The following is a 21557-nucleotide window of genomic DNA, read 5'->3' on the forward strand; positions in this document are numbered from 1 at the left end:
CTTGTGAACAGCTCCATGTATTGTTATAGTACAATGACCTATTGAGAATGGTATAGTAGTGAGAAAAAAAGGATTAATAAATAAGGATGAACATTGACGCGAGCATTTATTGTGAACATGTTCTCAGTGGCTAAGACATGCAGTCGGCGTCCGTTGTGGGGTGATCGGAGGGGCGGGCAGTATGGGCTTACCCTGGGTCGGCGGGGATAGCGACCCTGTTGGTGGTGATGGGGGAAGAGAGAATGCGGGTCAGCCACCTGAAAAGAAACGGGATTTTTAGCATGGAGTGCTGCAAAGGGCGGGGCTGTGCGTGGCTCATGCTCCGGGGCGCAAATTACCTTAAGGACTCGTGGGGTCCAAGCTCCGCGTTGGGTAGCCTGGGACTCGTTGGTTATTCACGTTCCCTGTAGGGAAACAAATTCTGATCAGGAGATTGTACTGGCAACAGTGGCGCAAAGTCTAGGTTTTAGGAAGCCGGGACCTCTCGGAGTAACCGACTTGGTGCAATCTTACCTCGGGGCGTGGTTTTCGCGCTATGTCTCGGTCGACATAGTGGATCAGCGAGTGGGAGTCAATGTCCGGTACACCGCTGATTGTACACTGGAAGCCATTGCACTAAAGTAAGCGTGCAAAGCGTCAGTGGGGTGACATCACCAATGGGCGCCATCTTGGAATGGGAGTGAATGGCAGGAGCTGAGCGCCATGTAGGGTGGGTCAGTGCGCGTTGCGGCTGAAGGGCCGTCCCGTACTATGAGGGTGGGCAGGGGGAAGGGGCGCCATCTTGAAAAGTGGAACCCATGGGTTAAGTATGAGCGCCTTATAGCGGGGACAATGGAAGAAGTGACATTTGTGCAAATACCGATAATTCCAATGGTGAAAAGGTGCTTATTTACAGTGCAAGTGCCAATCTATTTAGTGACATTTCTTTAAAACATTTCTTTAAAACTTCTCATTTTGTTTGACCAATACAAAACTTGTAAGAGCAATAAATCGTCCTTTGTCTATATAGTTCAGACGGTAATTTCAGAAAAGGGCAGCATTTAATATAGTCATTCAGAGGAGACTAGTCCAGTCCTCTAGGCGATTTAGGCCATTCCGAATGGTGTCAAATTGAATCATTGTTCTTAGTTCTTCCTTGTTCAGTAGCTGACCCAAATTACCCCCTCTTGGGGGAAGTTTCACGACTTTAAGGATGGACCATTTGATGTCATTCTCAGTGTGTCCTACCGCATTGTAGTGGTCCACCAGGGGGGCATTTGCAGTCCTGCATCTAATGCGGCTTCTGTGTTGGCAGATTCTGGTCTTTACTTTCTGCGTCGTTTGTCCCACGTAGAGTTTGGGACAGGGGCATTCAATAACATAAATCACATTTGATGTGTTACAATTTGAAAAAGATCGTCTTTCAAATGTGATGTGCTGGTGCGTGAATTTTGTGCCCTCCACCGTGAAGTCGCAAACATTACATCTTCCACATTTAGCATGACCTACAATGGGTGGCAAGCCCCAAGCTGTTTCAAGTGTATTCCCTTGTGTAGCGCCTGGGAGAGCTGCCCTCACCAGATGGTCTTTCAGATTTTTATTTTTCCGAAATGCGAAGAGGGGTTTGTCAATTTTGATACTCCCCACATTTAAAGTAGGCCAATGCTTCAGAATCGATTTTCGGATTTTGTTAGATATTGGAGAGAAGGTGGTAACACACGCTACTCTCTCTTTCTGGGTTCTTTCTTTTGGGGTTAACAGCACTTCCCGCGGGCAGTACCATGCACGTTTGGAAGCTTGTTTCACTATTCGTTTTGGGTAGCCTCTTTCTTTGAGTTTAGTGGACAGTACCTCTGCTTCTCTGAAGTAGTCTCTCTTATCAGAGCAGTTGCGCCTAATCCTTAGAAATTGCGAGTATGGCAGTGAATCTCTGAGGGCCCTGGGATGATTGCTTTTATAGTTCAGAAGCGTGTTACGCTCTGTTGGTTTACGAAATAGCTTTGTGAGAAGCTCACCTTCCGCATGGTAAATGGTGAGGTCTAGGAATGCTATTGAGGACTTGTCATGGGTAAGGGAAAAGGTAAGACCAAGGCAGTTATTATTGAGCCAGTGGAGAAACTGTAGTAATGTCTCAGAAGGCTGAGTCCAGATCATAAAAATGTCGTCTATATAGCGACGCCAAAGTTTTATGCCTGGATGGAACGGGTTGTCTGGCACCAAGATTGCGCCTGTTTCTAACTGGTCCATAAATAATATGGCCAGATTGGGGGCAAAAATAGCCCCCATAGATGTCCCCTTGATCTGTTGGTAGTAGGTGTTGTCAAAGAAGAAAAAGTTTTTTGTCAAACAGAGCTCGAGTAGTTGCAGAATGAATAGGGAGGGTACCCTATGTGGACGTGGCCGTGTATCTAAGATTTTTTGAATGACTAGCAAGGCAGCTGTTTGAGGGATGTTAGTATATAATGATTCTACATCTAAGGTGCACAGGGTTTCATACTGTGGGTCAAATTCCAAATGCTCAACAAGAGTAATCATAGACATGCTGTCTCTGATGTAGCAAGTTGTTGAGGGCACAAAACTTTTAATAAAAAAGTCAACATAAGCCCCTAGTGGTTCTAGCACGGAACCACATGCGGATACAATTGGGCGTCCAGGTGGGTTGGTGAGGTTTTTATGTATCTTCGGCAAAGTGTATATTACCGGGACACGTGGGGATTTAATGTTAAGAAAATTATATTCTTTCTTACTTAAATATCCCTCTGCACAAGCTTGGGACGTTAGTTCCTTAATGGTCTCCTGTATTCGACTGGTAGGATTGCCAGGGAGCCTTTGGTAGTGCTCAGTATTGTTTAGTTGACGCAAGATTTCATCTTTATAGGCCTCAATTTCCTGAATCACTATCCCTCCACCTTTATCTGCACTTTTGATGATTATGTTATTGTTGCCTTTTAGGGTATTGATAGCATTTTTTTCAGGCAGCGATATATTATAAGGGATGAATAGTTTCTGATTTTGAATCTGTGACAAGTCATTTAAAACTAGTTTTTCAAAAGTCACAATTTCCGCCGGTACCATAGAGGATGTGGGCGAAAAAGTAGACCTCCCTCTACTTTTTCGCCCACATCCTCTATGGTACCGGCGGAAATTGTGACTTTTGAAAAACTAGTTTTAAATGACTTGTCACAGATTCAAAATCAGAAACTATTCATCCCTTATAATATATCGCTGCCTGAAAAAAATGCTATCAATACCCTAAAAGGCAACAATAACATAATCATCAAAAGTGCAGATAAAGGTGGAGGGATAGTGATTCAGGAAATTGAGGCCTATAAAGATGAAATCTTGCGTCAACTAAACAATACTGAGCACTACCAAAGGCTCCCTGGCAATCCTACCAGTCGAATACAGGAGACCATTAAGGAACTAACGTCCCAAGCTTGTGCAGAGGGATATTTAAGTAAGAAAGAATATAATTTTCTTAACATTAAATCCCCACGTGTCCCGGTAATATACACTTTGCCGAAGATACATAAAAACCTCACCAACCCACCTGGACGCCCAATTGTATCCGCATGTGGTTCCGTGCTAGAACCACTAGGGGCTTATGTTGACTTTTTTATTAAAAGTTTTGTGCCCTCAACAACTTGCTACATCAGAGACAGCATGTCTATGATTACTCTTGTTGAGCATTTGGAATTTGACCCACAGTATGAAACCCTGTGCACCTTAGATGTAGAATCATTATATACTAACATCCCTCAAACAGCTGCCTTGCTAGTCATTCAAAAAATCTTAGATACACGGCCACGTCCACATAGGGTACCCTCCCTATTCATTCTGCAACTACTCGAGCTCTGTTTGACAAAAAACTTTTTCTTCTTTGACAACACCTACTACCAACAGATCAAGGGGACATCTATGGGGGCTATTTTTGCCCCCAATCTGGCCATATTATTTATGGACCAGTTAGAAACAGGCGCAATCTTGGTGCCAGACAACCCGTTCCATCCAGGCATAAAACTTTGGCGTCGCTATATAGACGACATTTTTATGATCTGGACTCAGCCTTCTGAGACATTACTACAGTTTCTCCACTGGCTCAATAATAACTGCCTTGGTCTTACCTTTTCCCTTACCCATGACAAGTCCTCAATAGCATTCCTAGACCTCACCATTTACCATGCGGAAGGTGAGCTTCTCACAAAGCTATTTCGTAAACCAACAGAGCGTAACACGCTTCTGAACTATAAAAGCAATCATCCCAGGGCCCTCAGAGATTCACTGCCATACTCGCAATTTCTAAGGATTAGGCGCAACTGCTCTGATAAGAGAGACTACTTCAGAGAAGCAGAGGTACTGTCCACTAAACTCAAAGAAAGAGGCTACCCAAAACGAATAGTGAAACAAGCTTCCAAACGTGCATGGTACTGCCCGCGGGAAGTGCTGTTAACCTCAAAAGAAAGAACCCAGAAAGAGAGAGTAGCGTGTGTTACCACCTTCTCTCCAATATCTAACAAAATCCGAAAATCGATTCTGAAGCATTGGCCTACTTTAAATGTGGGGAGTATCAAAATTGACAAACCCCTCTTCGCATTTCGGAAAAATAAAAATCTGAAAGACCATCTGGTGAGGGCAGCTCTCCCAGGCGCTACACAAGGGAATACACTTGAAACAGCTTGGGGCTTGCCACCCATTGTAGGTCATGCTAAATGTGGAAGATGTAATGTTTGCGACTTCACGGTGGAGGGCACAAAATTCACGCACCAGCACATCACATTTGAAAGACGATCTTTTTCAAATTGTAACACATCAAATGTGATTTATGTTATTGAATGCCCCTGTCCCAAACTCTACGTGGGACAAACGACGCAGAAAGTAAAGACCAGAATCTGCCAACACAGAAGCCGCATTAGATGCAGGACTGCAAATGCCCCCCTGGTGGACCACTACAATGCGGTAGGACACACTGAGAATGACATCAAATGGTCCATCCTTAAAGTCGTGAAACTTCCCCCAAGAGGGGGTAATTTGGGTCAGCTACTGAACAAGGAAGAACTAAGAACAATGATTCAATTTGACACCATTCGGAATGGCCTAAATCGCCTAGAGGACTGGACTAGTCTCCTCTGAATGACTATATTAAATGCTGCCCTTTTCTGAAATTACCGTCTGAACTATATAGACAAAGGACGATTTATTGCTCTTACAAGTTTTGTATTGGTCAAACAAAATGAGAAGTTTTAAAGAAATGTTTTAAAGAAATGTCACTAAATAGATTGGCACTTGCACTGTAAATAAGCACCTTTTCACCATTGGAATTATCGGTATTTGCACAAATGTCACTTCTTCCATTGTCCCCGCTATAAGGCGCTCATACTTAACCCATGGGTTCCACTTTTCAAGATGGCGCCCCTTCCCCCTGCCCACCCTCATAGTACGGGACGGCCCTTCAGCCGCAACGCGCACTGACCCACCCTACATGGCGCTCAGCTCCTGCCATTCACTCCCATTCCAAGATGGCGCCCATTGGTGACGTCACCCCACTGACGCTTTGCACGCTTACTTTAGTGCAATGGCTTCCAGTGTACAATCAGCGGTGTACCGGACATTGACTCCCACTCGCTGATCCACTATGTCGACCGAGACATAGCGCGAAAACCACGCCCCGAGGTAAGATTGCACCAAGTCGGTTACTCCGAGAGGTCCCGGCTTCCTAAAACCTAGACTTTGCGCCACTGTTGCCAGTACAATCTCCTGATCAGAATTCGTTTCCCTACAGGGAACGTGAATAACCAACGAGTCCCAGGCTACCCAACGCGGAGCTTGGACCCCACGAGTCCTTAAGGTAATTTGCGCCCCGGAGCATGAGCCACGCACAGCCCCGCCCTTAGCAGCACTCCATGCTAAAAATCCCGTTTCTTTTCAGGTGGCTGACCCGCATTCTCTCTTCCCCCATCACCACCAACAGGGTCGCTATCCCCGCCGACCCAGGGTAAGCCCATACTGCCCGCCCCTCCGATCACCCCACAACGGACGCCGACTGCATGTCTTAGCCACTGAGAACATGTTCACAATAAATGCTCGTGTCAATGTTCATCCTTATTTATTAATCCTTTTTTTCTCACTACTATACCATTCTCAATAGGTCATTGTACTATAACAATACATGGAGCTGTTCACAAGTCACTACCACGTCGGTCTATTTTAAACAAACCCACCACGAGTGTATCACATATGTAGGCACGAATAAGTCGAATCCGAGTACATGAGTTTTGTTACCGCATGTGATCCAACAGTCTTCAGGTCTAATGAACACTCTCTTCATGCCAAAATTGTTTAATTTCTAAAACAGTTTTCTCTTTCGCTTTTTTCCTCCTTTCATTTCTCTACAGGCGGTTAAAAAACTGTAAATATTTTATCTTGACAGGCAAATACTGTAAATTTGTCAGTCCTGATGATGGTCCCAATTAACTGAGCACTAGGGATCGAAACGTCGACTATGTAGATTGCCTTCACAACCTAAACCATTGTGTTAAATCTTGTTGTGTTTTGGCAGTTGCTTGGCATACCTTGAATGTAACACTGATTTGAAAAGTGGCCAACATTTGCTCTTTCTTTTGCCTGTTTTCCAACACTCTGGAAATTTTTCTTTATTCTTTGTGTTCTTGTCTTTCGTGGTACAGGATCGTGCCTTGTTATCCTTTGAATTACAAGATTTACATTGTTGAAAAATAAAACGTCCTGTCCGGCTGGACAGTGACAAAATATAGTTTCCAATTATGGCCTATATTTCATCAATTTTTTGTTTTATCTAAAATGCTAAGGACCCCTGTTCTTGAATAATAGGAGAGAATGCAGGCCATGAATTGGTTACAAACTGAACACCCCCAACGGAGATGCCAAACCGCTGCATAGTGAAGTCTCAGCCTGCACGGACCCTCGGTGTCAGCTGTAGTGCCTCCTCCACTAATCTATTGGGATGCTCATTATTTATAATAGAAAGAATCTTGTGATGTACGTACAGGTTAGACAATGTTATAGATATGTAGATAGCCCTGTCACCCTGTGGATGACAATAGAGATGACATTTGTACAAAGTGCGTCAAGAGGCCTTGTACTTAGTGTTCAAGGCATCGTGACAATGTTGTGCGAAGCTAGATGTGTAAACAAAGTAGTTTCAGAGAAACAAATCCAACATTGTCGTGCATGCAAATATGTGCAAAAGGTCACAGCAGAAATGATCCTGTAAAACATTGGACAATATATGAAATGAGCCACTTCGATACATGGGCCTAACCCGGGCACATAACAGGTGGTCTGGACATCACAAAATGAAAACATGACAAACCATGCGCTGATTTGGATCGGGATATAGATAACCTTTCCCTGCTGTGGGACGGAAGTAGGGAAATGTCTAAAAGATTAATCCAGGATCCAGAGACAGACAAAAACTGATCCCAACCGAAAATTCACTCATTGGATCAGAAATAAATCTATAAATGACCTGGCTAAGTCATCCTTATGTGGGACCAAGTTCAGAATATGAACTGATAATCAACCTTTTTTGAATGGTAATAATGTGAACACCAGCAGGCTACTGCCAGGTTAGTGAGGTTAAGTTTGAAACTTTTGAAACATCATTTTGAGGTTGAACACACTGCAGGAGAGAGGAACAAAAATACTGATTGCTTGCCTCGACTGCCCAGAGGGCAGGAAGATGTGGAACATGAGAACAAAGAGAATGACTGCTGTTTGTTGGCCGGGTAGAGAGAGTGTGAGTGTGAGTGTGAGTGTGTGTCTGTGTGAGTGTGTCTGTGTGTCTGTGTGTCTGTGTGTCTGTGTGTCTGTGTGTCTGTGTGTGTCTGTGTGTCTGTGTGTCTGTGTGTCTGTGTGTCTGTGTGTCTGTGTGTCTGTGTGTCTGTGTGTCTGTGTGTCTGTGTGTCTGTGTGTCTGTGTGTCTGTGTGTCTGTGTGTCTGTGTGTCTGTGTGTCTGTGTGTCTGTGTGTCTGTGTGTCTGTGTGTAAAAGTAGAGAAAGACATTGGATGAAGATTCTATTTTATTGAAAGTGATTCATTTCATGAGGAAAGAATAGCCAAAAGAAAAACGATTTGTTGTGTGAACTGCAGACCGATAGCCAAGTTCATTCTGTCAGAGGTGAGCCGTGAAGGACATTTAGGTGTGATATCTAGCAGCAAACGACTGACAATGCAATACTGGTGGCCTGACATGGAGAGGGATGTGGAAAAACTCATTAGAGAGCGTTACCAGTTGTTTGCAAAATGATAAAAGGATGATATGAAGAGTTCTGCTTATGACAGAAGTGGGTTTTCCTGACAGAGTGCGGGGCAATGAATGTGATGATTTTTAGGTCTGTTTCAGATGCTTCCTGTGCATCAGAAATTTGCCATTGTGCTTGTGGAGTACATGTCAAATTGGTTGAAAGTATGATTTGTACATGGAAGTGAGGGTTTTCTGTGTGAATTAATATCAGATAATGGTGAACAATGTATCTTGAGGGAAATAAAGCAGTATTTGGATGGAACCGGTTTCAAGATAAATGTGCTAGTCGTCATCACCCACAGAGTAATGGCCAAGCAGAGAGGATGAACAGATTGGTCAATCAGGATTTTTCAAAAGTACCAAAGTGGAAGATGCTGCAAGGGCTATGCTTTCAGCTTATTGCAACACACTGCATTGCACCATTTTGTGCAGAGAGGCAGAAATTTGGATGATTTGGTCCTTGTAATGTGCACTGAAATGTCTAAGAGGGCCTCAGACACAATAGCTATAGGAAGAAAGATGAATTGGGCTTCAAAAGATACATATGATATTGTAAAGCTATTGTTCGCACAGACATGATCACAGAGCCAATAGTCTTATGTAATCATAGTACACTGGAATTACTGGGGGAATCAGATGCCAAATCTCCACAGTAATTCCACATATCTCAGAGCAATCACCATTTACTTCACCCACCCTCCAGCAGAGTTTCTGTAATTGCTGATATTGTTGACTTAGAGGGAGAAAAAATTGAGGGAAATGTAACAGGAGACATTATGGAGACACAACTGAGGCCTTATAATGGGGCCCATATTAGATAAAATAAACAGGAGAAAATATATCACCCAATCCTGTATACTGTAATACAACTAACCCAGCTTGAAATTCAAACCACCTTGTACTGTGCACCTAACCCTACAGACCACACATAATCTTGAACCTCCCTTGACCTTGTACATTGTTCTACATGATGTAGTATGATATAATACAGCCGGCCCTCTCTGACCTGCAGGCCCCCCAGTTCTATGTACATGTACCAACACATGTCAGAAAAACGACCACTTCTTATCGAAGGCTTAGGGGTGCCGCGGGTCTTACCCTACCCATTCCACCACTACAGACCTGAATTACAGATCACTTGTACTCTTCACACTGCCTTCCTTCCCTTCTAAGCGTCAGACCCTGACTGACCCAGAAATCCTCTTATATTCTGAACATTCGAACATCACAAAGACCCAGTCCCATCTCTAAAGTGCTTTAGTCTTCACTAGCAACAAAAAAGGGCCATGTTACTCTCGGTGAATAACACCTCACTTTCATCTCACACTTTGGGGATGGTGAGTATCGCGGTGCTTGGATTGAAATCACAGATTCTGCCACATAATTCCTCAGAGTTCCTGAGCCCGGAATGGGGCGTCTCATGCACAGACCAGAATTCAGGTAATTTTTCATGTGCAGAGTCCCAATTCTTAGCCTATCACATAACGGGAAGGAGAAACTCCTTTGCGAAAAACGCTACACCCTACCTGGGAGCCATTGGAGTTGCTGCATCAGCCTGCCCTTGTCCGTGAGAGTGCCGCCGCTTCCCGCTACTGCTCGCCGCACCCGCGACACTTCGCGGTGAGAGGCGAGGGGCAGGAGGAGCTGACTGGCCGCCTGGGGACAACAGGAGAAGGAGGAATTACCGGAGGCTGCGGAGGGAGTGCGCTAGCAGGGACTCGGAAGACCAGGAGTCCCTGCGCTGCACAGGTGTGCACGGCCGCGCCCCCAGCAAGACACGCCCACCGCGCCTGCAACGCCCCTCACTTAAACATCACGCCGGACGCTCGGCGGGACGTGAGCGGGACGCCGAGCAAAGGGCGGGCAGTCTGTGGCAGTCAGGGGCTGACAGAGGCTGGGCAGGGCCACGTCCCAAACATCTTGCTTGTGGACCTGGTAGGTTGCGCGACTGTGGCAGAGGGAGTATACCCTACTATGTCTACCCGCTCCGGGAAATTGCTCAGGAATGGCGGAGAGGGTGGAGCAGCTGGGAGTTCTACTATAGGAACTATGGACCATTTCATAACTAGAGTAGCAGCGGTCATTGAGAAGGAGATCGTGATGACCGAACGTCGCCTCTCGGAGGTCTACTTACCAGCTAGACGCTCCTCCCTTGGCGCTGTGGCCCAGGCCCTGTCCCCAACTTCTGGACGGGTTCCATCTCTTCACCCCTTAGATGCCCCAGTGCAGCCACGGCTGGCGACAATAGGAGCAAGTATAGATAGAATAGAGAATCTTGCTGATCTATTGCCAGCGGTGGTTGGTATCGAGGCGGTGGGGGAAACGATTTCTCAAGCTTCACCGTGCCCCGCCATCGGTCAGACTTCCCCACCGTTACAACAGGCTCCTCCTACGGAAATACGACCGCCCATCCAGTTCCAAGGCACTACAAAGCAGGCGAAAAGGAAAAGGGTTATGAGCTCACGCAAAGGTAGTCACACAACATTCCACAAGCGTGCAAGAAAGCAAGGGCAAAGGGGTTTGGGGCCAAAACCTGAAAAAGGCCTAGCTCAAACGAATAATGGTAGGGCAGGGGAGCCTCCTGTTGTGGGAACAACTTCAGATAATCTGTTTGTACATCCTAATGCCCATGACAGGGTAGCCGTCCCCCTAGAACCTGACTCCCTCAAAATAATTACGGACCTGATAAAAAGCCTATTGGTCCCGCTGATGGATCAACTTAAGGGTTTGGGGGCGAGAGCGGACAAATTCGAACAATCCACCCTTGATAATTTTTTCTCACTTAAGACTCTTATTAAACACCAGTCTAGAGCAAGTGAGGATCCTGTGGGTAGGAACATGGGGAAAGGATTGCCTGCAGTCCCTGCCCCAGCGCAGGTTGTTCCAATGTTAACCATTCTCCCTGATGTAACACCTTGCAGGGACCCATCTTTAGTCCCCCCGGTCACTTCCACTTCTAAGCCAGGTCCTGCCCCTCATTCTTCCCACACAATAACAAAGCCCCCCGTGGTCTCTAAAAATCAACTTAAGAAAACACCCCAGGTAAAGACAACGGCAGGTGCGAGTTTGGTTAAGAGCAGCCAAACTGCACAGCCGAGTGTCAATGTCAAGGGGGTCGGGGCAGCACCGCTAGCTAAGGTCGACAGATGCAACTTGGCATCTGATGCTACTGTAGTTGCTCCCCCAAAGGCCACCACTCGGAGCCCTCCGGTTACTCTTCCCCCTGATTGCCATCCCTATGTTGTAGTGCTTGTCAATGTCCCACCACTGAAGGCTAATCAGCCTGAGACCCACCAGGCCCTAAAAAATAAGAGTCTCCACTGGTTAAAAACAAACAAACCACTTCCAATAGGTGTGGATGGATTAATCCTCAGTGTCCGCAGGGTAGGTTGGGTGGGACAGGGCAAAAAGCGATTGGAGGGAGACTGTATTATTATTAATTTCCAGGACAACAGAGTGGTGAAGATAATCTGTGGTCAAAATCAAGAGGTGGACGGTCCTGGTGTTTTTTTTTTACCCTAGGCCCGTAGTCAACCTTTTTAGGCCTGTCACTGGGGAGACTTGCATTGGCCCTGGCGGAGGCCCACGATACTCTGTGGCGCCCCAGTTCTATCCCCAAGCCGGATGGCCGGAGATGACCTGGGGCTCCAGGGGACATTGACTTGAGGGCAAGGGTGGGACAGCAGAGGGTGAGTTGAGAGAGTCTTCACCCTCTACCATAGTACAGTCCTTATCCCCATCCCCAACTAAAATCCATTCTATATTATTAGATGTAGGGGCAATGGTAGAGACCCAAGACACCGCTGGTGTATGTGGAACACCGTTGGAGCAACAAGAGGTGGCCCCCTGTCATGAACTTGTACCCAGTAGCGTCCCAGCTGTGACGGACCCTTTCTTTAAGGTCCTCAGCTGGAACGTAGCCGGAATTTCAAGGAAGCTGACATTGCCCGACTGGAATGCATTGGTGGATGAACATTCCATATGCATTTTCCAGGAGACATGGAGCACGGAGCCCACTCATAAGGTGGGCTATTTGGCCTATTCTATCCCAGCAGTATGCTCAGAATCGGGGAGGGGACGCCCCTCTGGTGGCCTCCTCATCTGGGTTGCTGCCTCATTGAATTGTAGGATAGTGGAGCAACAGACCGGTTGTCTGGACCTCCTTAATATTACCCTGAAGGACTCCAGGGGTCGTGCTATTCTAAATATTTATAATATTTATGCACGAGGTACTAAGGGGGGAAGGCAGTCCCCAACAATTGCACTTCTGGAGGGCCTCTTAAGATCAACCCCATACAAGGCTTGCACCCTGGTTGCTGGTGATATCAACTGTACATTCGAGCCCTTAGGCTCGGACGTCACCCTGGATCAGGATGAGGAGGATGCTAGGAGGGGGATTCCCGCTTTAGAAATAGCCCCCATCAAGAGGTGGACTGAGGTGGCTCTGCAGGTGTATACCCTCAGTATGGAGTTAAACCTGAGGGCCCTAAACGGGAGGTCAGAATCGGACAAGGGGGGGCCCACACTTACAATAGGCCCAATCACACATCAAGAATTGATTACATCTTCCTTGATGTGTGTTTGTGGAACTCGGTGAGGGATATGGTTGTGGTCCTCTCAGTAGAGAGTGATCACAACTTACTTTCCCTCACTCTAGTATCCTGGTGGACAGCCGGTAGGGGAGGCTTGGCTCCCTCCTTCACAGCAGATCTGGGCGAGTCGCAAGTAGCACTTTGTGGGAGGCGAATAAAGTGGACGAAACTCGCCCTCTCTGAGGAGAAGGTCGCAGCAATAACTCATCTCCTAGCGCTAGCACAACTTAATCTGGGGACCACTACAGGAGGGATGGGGGCGGCTTGTGGGGTTTTTAGCGACCTTACCAAGGCCCTAACCAATCTGTTTACTGCTCACCCAAGTAGACTAGGGACCAAATAAAGGCAAATAAAAGTTAAGGGATGGTATACCCGTACATGTAGGGCGATGAAGACTAGACTGGTAGAGGCAGTCAAATCCAAATCGCAAATTAAGATCAGGGAGGCCAGAAAGGCTTATTCCAAGACCCTCCAAATTGCCAAAAAGGAATGGGAGGAAAAGTTCTGGGCGGACCTACTGGCTGCCAGTAAAAGCAAGGACACAAGAGGGTTTTGGAATCTGGTGGGCTCCCGTAACAGACCCGACGAGACCCTGAGGACATGTAACATCCCTCCCCAGAACTGGTAAAAACACTTTGGGGCCTTATACGCTCCGGTAGAAGGGCCCCTAAATGACCCAGCCTCTTTCACCGTCTCGTTAGGGGACGTTAATCTTGATCTTTTTATGGCACGGGAGGTAGAGGAGGTTATCAAGTGGGTGGCACCGCGGAAAGCAGCAGGCCCGGATGGGCTTCCAGGGGATCTTTTGCGTGCATATCCATCTGACTGGGGCATTGTAATCGCTGCACTTCTAAACGACATTTTGAAGGGTGGCCCAGTTCCAGATTCATGGAGAGGGGCGGTGGTCGTCCCTATTTATAAAAAGGGTCCCAGAGATAGCCCAGGGAATTACAGGCCAATTAGCCTGATCGACTCCACGCAAAAGGTGGCAGGAAAGGCAATTTTGGGAAGGATTCTCCATTGGGTGGACGAGAACAGAGTGCTATCTGATTTCCAGGCCGGTTTCCGTTCTGGAACGGGCACCATTGAGCAGGGCTTCAGGTTAGCACTCTTAAACTGGAAGGTCGTGGAACTAGGCAAGGGCAGTCTTTACTTGGCCTTTATTGACCTGAAGACTGCCTTTGACCTGGTCCCTAGGGAGGAACTTTGGAGGGTACTTCAGGGTCTGGGGCACCCCCCCCTATATTCTGTCCCTACTCATTAAATTTCACACTAGCAACTATGCCCAGGTCCGTTGGGGGAAAAATGGGGAAACAACGGATAGGATCTCGGTCTGTAGGGGTGTCAGACAGGGTTGCGTGTTAGCTCCCACACTCTTTTCGCTCTACGTCAACGGTGTGGTTGAGCATCTGCAGCAAGAACCAGCGGACGCACCTTGTCTGGGGGGAGTACGGATCCCTACTCTGCTGTTTGCAGATGATACTCTGCTTATTTCAAAAACTCCCCAGGGACTACAGAAACTATTGACCCGCTTCCAGGACTTTTGTCTATCCAGAGGTCTGGTAATCAATGCGGATAAAACTAAATATCTGATTTTGCACCCTCCAAGGAAACTAGGACGCCCGCCTGTTTTGAACACCGTCCCCTTGGAGAAAGTTTCCGAATTTGATTACCTGGGGCTGCGTATAACTGACAATATGAATTGGTCCTCCCACATTGACAAGATGGTCCTGAACCACAAAAAGGTAGGGGGCGCTCTGCTTAGGGAATTTCGAGCATCACCCAAACACTTTGTGAGACCTGCTATCGAGATTTACAAGGCCAGAGGCGTAACCTCAGCATTGTACGGGGCCGAGCTGTGGGGCCATTGTAATCTAGAGTCCCTATCCAAGGCTGAGAACAAGTTTTTGAAGGACCTCCTAGCCCTCCCCTCGAGCACCCCGACAGTCCCGGTGCTTTCGGATGTGGGCTGCAAGAGCATTAAAGATCAGGCTCGCCTTCGACCACTGCTTCTTTGGTCCCGTATATGGAGGGTCCCGGAGTTAAAATCTTATGCCGATGGTTTGGCAGAGGTAATGAGCATGGGAGGCTGGGCCAAGATCAAGTGGCTGAGGGACACCAAAAATCTCTTGGGAGAGCTGGGCCTGGGGGACTGTTGGACTACAAAATCTGCTCCACCAAAGGCTGACCTCAAAAAACTTTATTGGGACTGGGTCTCTGGCAAACTCATTAGGAACCAAAACCACTGTAACATGACTGCAGCATTTTTGGAAATAAAGGACGTGATAGCCTACGAACCCTACCTGGACTTAATCACCTTGCCAGTTGATAGGGCCCTGTACTTCAAGCTCAGGGTAGGCACCCTCCCGATCGGGGCCTTTGTGTCAAAATGGAAATCCGGTGTTCATCTATCGCCCTTCTGTGCCCTTTGTCAATCTAGGCCAGAAACGGTAGCACACATTTTTTTTTGCGTGCCCGGACTATATTAATCCTAGGCGGTATTGGCTTAAACCTCTCTTTAGACGCTTGGGAATACGTAGGCATCTGGTTGCACTACGTATTTTATTGACTGATACTGCCCCTCCAATTGTTTGCGGTGTTTCCAAATTTTTAAAATGCTCATGGTTGATTCGCTGCAAGAGACTGTCAATTTCAATTTAATTCACCTTTTAGCTAATCTATCTAGGGTTATATCCTATTTTATTGTCTTAGTATTTTAATGTTAACATACTTATTTACTGTTTTGAAATGCTGTTTTTATATGTACGTATGCTTATAAGATATCTTGCATATCGAATAAAGCTTTCAACCAACCTTTGCGAAAATAAAGGAGATACTAGGTACATGACCGCTTCTAGTGTACTCAAGGCCCCCAAAGATACCAGTCCACACAACTCAGATTAGGCCCCCTGCAGGTCTTACTAAAAATATGGAAACATCAACTTTGGAAATATTTTATGCTACATTCCCTCAGAACTGTACTAGTTACTCGCCATTCTGGATGTTAATTCAGTACGAACCAAATACCTGGGATGGCTTTGAGCAGCAATCCATCTGCGTCTGTATTTCCTCTATCCAGTGGGTCTCTAGCGATAGCTCCATCAGTATCAGGAGCATTCTGTGGCAGGAATGATGAGACTCCAGATGGGCCCTGCGCATCAGCACATGTTGGTTGTAGGTCAGAGTTCTCATCTCGGTTCTCAGGGTGCAGTGGTTCTTGCTTGTAGTTCTGATCGTAGTCCTCGGGACTCGGTGGTTCTAGCTTATAGCCGCGCTCTGGACTGAGTGCCTCAAGGTGCATAGGTTCGTTCTTGCAGTTCTGATGCAATTCATGTGCATCAGAAAGAACCTGCAGGCATGTGTTGAGCTGCAGACTCTGGTCTTCGTGAAATGCTGGTTGTCTGCAGAGGTTTTGCCGTTGACCCTCACCATCAAACCACAACAACTCTTGCTTTAGGAGTTCACTTGTTCCCTCCCCATCTGGGAGCATTGGTTGTGTGCAGTGGATTTGCTGTTGCTCATGTCCCTCGTGAAACAGTGGCTGCAGGCAGACTGTTGTGGGCCCCAACTATCTGCATACAGTGGTTCTCTCTTCACGTGCTCCTCTTGTTCCTGTTCAACTGGGAAAACTAGTTGTATGCACTGGTCTAGCTGTGGTTCCTGTCCATCATCAAACACTGGTGGAAGACGAAGGCTTGGCTCCCCTGGGATGACTTGAACATCCGGAGGAGGGCACCTGGAGACAGTACCGTCCTGCTGTGGTCCAGGGCAAGCCGGAGACAGAGTTTGGGGGCACTGGCTCTGCTTTGGTTCATGCCCATGAGGAGATGTAGATTGAAGGCATGGGTTCACCTCCTTGGCCTCGACTGAAAGATTGATCGGAGGGGACCTGCTGAGAGGACAATCTCTAACCACCACCGGACTGACCCTCTCCAAAGACACTGCCCCATTTTCAATCCAGACCCTTTGCTATCCAGATTTGCTCCATGAGCCCTGCGACTCTTGAAGGCACGTCCTCTAGGGAATTCTGCAAGTTATCCACTTTGGCTTCCAACTGCTCCAACATAGATAACAGGATCATGTTAGGCAGGTTCCCTGATAGCGCTTCCATCTCACAGTCCCTCTGAGCATCAGTTTGGGTTCTTGAAGAAGGCCCATTATGGATAGGAGAAGATGGGGGTGTGGATCTTACGGCTTCAGGTGAACACTGCACTTCTCCTTTTTGTCTTGGAACCTGCCTTTTCTCCATTCTGGAATTCTGATGTTCACGTCCTCAAGTGTCTGTGAAGGGGAAGAAAATAGAAAAGACAACACATTATCACAGGACAATTAGGTCAAAATACTCCTTCCTGTCTCACCACACGTTGTTTAAGCTTTAAATGGAAATTAATCAGTCCAGCTAATGACTCGAAAGAACTAAATTATCTTGAGAGCTGGAGAGGATCTACCCTGCTCAAGGTCAGGCTGTCCCCGAGGACATCAGGATTTACCCTGCTACACATCCAAACCCCACTCAGTGCTGCCCTTACGGGATATGGTGAGATTTCATGCAGGTCCGCTCTGCCCTGCCAGAGAGGACTCCCTATCCAGAGCTGATCTGTTAAGCTTCAAAATGTATCAGAATGACTTCATCAAACCTAACCCTATAATTTAACGGACTTATTGCGTTTTTGTAATTCTTAAATTTTTTTTAAATGAAAATTCGGTAAGCATTACCATAATTGATATTTCCTAAGAAGTTGAGCATTGGGGAATAATAGATTTTAATAAACAGAAAAAAATAAAATTTGCTGGTAAGGAATTGAGCTACCTAGGTCACATAATCTCTGCTGATGGGGTATGCCCCAAAGATGAATCAATTAAAGCCACACAGGAAAAACCTAGACCCATAAAGAAAGAAGAGACACACACGTTTTTGGTGAGAAACATTCTATTCTCAGTTTCTACCTAATTTACTTGTGCCATGTGCGCCCTGCTGAGGAAAGGTGCAGACTACGTGTGGAGTAGGGAATACGAGAAGAATTTGCAGATGTTAAGGAGAGTCTTGTGAATGCTCACAGTCTACATAGTTTTACCCCATTGCTTTGTTACGGATGCCAGAGACAAGGGCCCAGGAGTGTAACTGAAACAGCGGCATGATCGGAAAGCAAGTCATTATTGCCTTTGCATCTAGGGCTTTGCCGGAGCCTGAATGTAGACATTCCACTACTGAGAAGGAGGCATTGTCCATGTTTTGGGCTCTCAAAATAAACATTCTTGTGGAGTGTAGGAAACTGTAAGTAGAGGATGTTGTACTAGTCCAAACTGGACCCAATCTATGCTGCTGCTACAAGGTTCCTGCTTTCTAGTGTCAAATAAGGGGCCATCTCTTTCTGGCGTTTAATATGATACATGCACAATGACCCGACTCACAGATCTTGCCAGACCGAAAAAGAAATGTTGATCTTTACTTTCAAGCTCTACACATTTTGAGCAAAGAGTGGGAGAGTGCCCATCTCCGAAGGCTAGTAGGCATCAAGCCATAAGTCATTATGACAATTAATAAGCAGAACTTTGGTCTTCTCAGCGTTTCACTTCAGTTTATTGCAACCCAGCCACTGCCATAGGACAGGCATTGTGTGGTGGAATGTGAGGTGAGGGGAGAGTGAACTGTCTAAACACAGCAAGATCTGGATGTCGTCAGAACACATAAATGCTCTAATACCTTTCTCAAGTAAAACTTCAGTCAGCAAACGGGATTACATAGCTGGTGAACAAATGGGGCGAGATTGAGGACCCACAAGTCACTCTGAAATTGCATGCAATGTGTTGGACCAAAAGTTGCCCAATCTGGCGATACGTGTTCAGCCTGTAAATAATGATATGAAGCTCTTTAAGGCCTAGCACCCAATGCCCAAAGCCTCAACATGGTTCACCAAGATGGAGTACTCAACTGTGCGAAGACAGCATAGAGATCTAATGAGAACAAAGCGTTGGCTCCTGCTCCCAGTTCAGCTCATCCATAATAGGGAGAAGCACGGTCTCTGTATTGTGTGATGGCCAAAATCATGCCCTAGTGTCCTTGAGAAAGTGGTTTTGCTACAAACCTTTCCACCAGCTAAGAGCAAAAGAAAGTAACGATATTGGTAATAACTTTTTTAAAACCAAGGAATCTGCTCCTGGCTTCCAGAACAAGAGATTTGCTGTGGTGTCTTTAAGAGCGGCAGGAACCATACCATTAACAACTTAGTGGGGAGTAATGGCAGAGCTACTGGTCCAACTTAGAGATTCAGTTGTTTGAAATTTGTTACAGGATTGACGTTGTTCAGCTAACCAGATCTAGTCACCCCAAAAGGAAGTTGCAGACGTCTCAGGGAAGAAAGTGGAGAACTCCCTGTGTCAAATAATACCAGGTGCTGAAGTGGACTCTACCAGGCGGAAGGTACGTATATCAATCACCTCCATTAAGGTTTTAATTTTGTTGTGTCACACAGTTTGTGCAACAGTGTGAGAGTGAATTATAAATTGAAAGTTTCTGTGAAGCTGACATACAAAGGGACACAGATGAGTTGGATGACAAGATGAAGTCATTGGAGGAGGCGACAAAGAAACAGATTCTCTGAGCTACAGCAATAACCCCGCCACATAACTTAGTTGGGGAAAATAAATATAATATTTCAGTAAAGGAAGAGGTCCTGAAGGAATAACATCAGGATCAAGGAGTATATATGCGCGAAGAAGGGGAAGACACATGTAAACATGTTAGAGAAATGTTGCATACAATCCTCGACTAGAGATGAAAAGTCCTGGGAATGACCAGGCTATGACATTATGAACGGCTGGAGATAACTGCTTATCATCATGGGGAAAGGCCCTTTTAACGGAACCCTAATAGGAAGAGCTGAGATTTCTTAGCTATTGTGCAGAAAGGTTTCTATCCTATTAAGGACACAGATGTAAGGAGTACGCATTTCTCTCTTCGTATTATCCAATGAGTCCCATACTCAGAAAAAAACAGCCCCTGCTTTCCACGTAAAACAGGCACAAGGCGAAGCACTTCCTCTTTATTTGTGCAAAATGCCCTCTACTTTGTCATTCCTCCACTGGTAATAATGTTTCTGGTCAGAGCTTGAAAGGAAAAGCCCTTGTGAGTCACGTCATTCGTTGAACCTGTGCCACCGTAGAATCGTCCACATTGCTCAAAGTATTTCTTACAATCATCAATCGAATGGGAGCAGATTTGTCAAGATCTTTCAATACTAAAAAAGGCCTCTCCTCAATGAGCTTCGATTCTCCTTCTTGAGTGGGTACAGTATTAGTTGTACCTAGGGTGGGAAAATCCTCGCCTCCATGACATTAATAGAGTTTAATTTTCTTTCATGACATCTCGGAAATATGGTTATGTTATGTTACCACAACTTGTAAAGTGCAACAGCTGCCCCAGCGAAGGGGCATCCCGCCGTTGACAGCAGAGCAACTGACATGTATGGGTGGAACTGAGGTAAGGACTATGGTGCCGGGAAGAGGTGAGTTTTAATGGCCTTCCTGAATTCTAGATAGTTGTTAAGGCCACGGATGTGAGCTGGAAGTGCATTCCAGAGGAGGACCGCTCTGCTGCGAAAAGAGCGGCCTCCAGCGAAGACTTTCTCTGTTCGGGGGACCACTACCAGGTGTTGACTCTGTGAGCGACGATGGCGTGAGGGAACATAAGGCAAGAGGAGGCTGGCCAAGATATTAGGGGAAGACAGTTTCAAGGCTTTGAAGGCAATGCATAAAGCCTTGAATTTAATTCGCCTGGCTAGAGGCAACCAGTGAAGGCGCCAGATGGCGTTGGAAACCGGGCAGGACCTGTGTAGACCTAGCAGGGTCCCTGCTGCCGCGTTCTGTGCCCTTTGTAGCCTCAGAATTTCAGCCTTATTAGACCCTAGATACAGAGAGCAGGCATAGGCCAGTCTTGACATTACAGACGCCTGAATGATGATCTGTCGTGTGGGTGCATCGAAGAAACCCAATAGGGGTCGAAGCCCCCGAAGTAGTCCAGAGCAGGCACCTGACACTTTTTTGGTTTGGGCTCAGAAGTTGAGAGATGAGTCTATCCACACCTCTAGATTTTTCACAACCTGCTTGGTGGGGGGGCACTATTAAGGCTTGTGGGCTACCAGCGTTCACTCGACTGACCATGGTCCTTGCCCACCAGCAGTACCTCCGACTTCCTGGCATTCGGCTGGAGCCAGTTGGTGGTCATCCATTCAGCAACTGCTGCTAGGTCGTCCTGAAACTTGATGGCATCCCGCTCGGTGTTATCCGAGAGCGCCACCACCAACTGTGTATCGTCGGCGTAGGAGACCATGGTCAGTCCTCTGATCTTAGCTACTGTGGCCAGGGGTTGGAAGTAAAGATTGAATAGCAGGGGGCTGAGGGAAGAACCCTGTGGCACCCCTTGTTTGATGGGGTGTTCACCTGAGGCATATGGAGGGACTGTTACCACGAATGACCTCTCATGAAGAAAAGAGGCAAGCGACTCCAGTGCCGGACCAGTGATTCCTGCCTCCTCCAGGCGGCGCAGCAGTATGGCATGGGACACCATTTTGATATTTATAGTATTTATAGAGCGCAAACAATCATCCCCAATGGGATATCACGGCGCTATCCTGACAGTAGTGAATAGTTAACAGATAACAGAGTGGGGATTGTCTTTAGTCAGATTTTGGGAAAAGAAATGTTTT

The 21557-nt window shown here is 46.6% G+C and overlaps 1 protein-coding gene across 1 annotated transcript in view; it reads right to left on the reverse strand.

Annotated features, from left to right (window-relative positions):
* Nucleotides 1-17121, reverse strand: part of LOC144763651 (uncharacterized) — a 504573-nt gene extending 487452 nt beyond the window's left edge. The window contains 3 exon segments of the mRNA XM_078649485.1: nucleotides 15880-16404; nucleotides 16407-16813; nucleotides 16815-17121. Coding sequence (XP_078505611.1) covers nucleotides 15880-16404; nucleotides 16407-16813; nucleotides 16815-17101 — 1219 coding nt within the window. The 5' untranslated portion in view covers nucleotides 17102-17121.
* Between the last annotated feature and the right edge of the window lie 4436 nt (nucleotides 17122-21557).

Source organism: Lissotriton helveticus, chromosome 1_1 (assembly GCF_964261635.1).
Source record: "Lissotriton helveticus chromosome 1_1, aLisHel1.1, whole genome shotgun sequence".
NCBI classification, from domain to species: domain Eukaryota; kingdom Metazoa; phylum Chordata; class Amphibia; order Caudata; family Salamandridae; genus Lissotriton; species Lissotriton helveticus.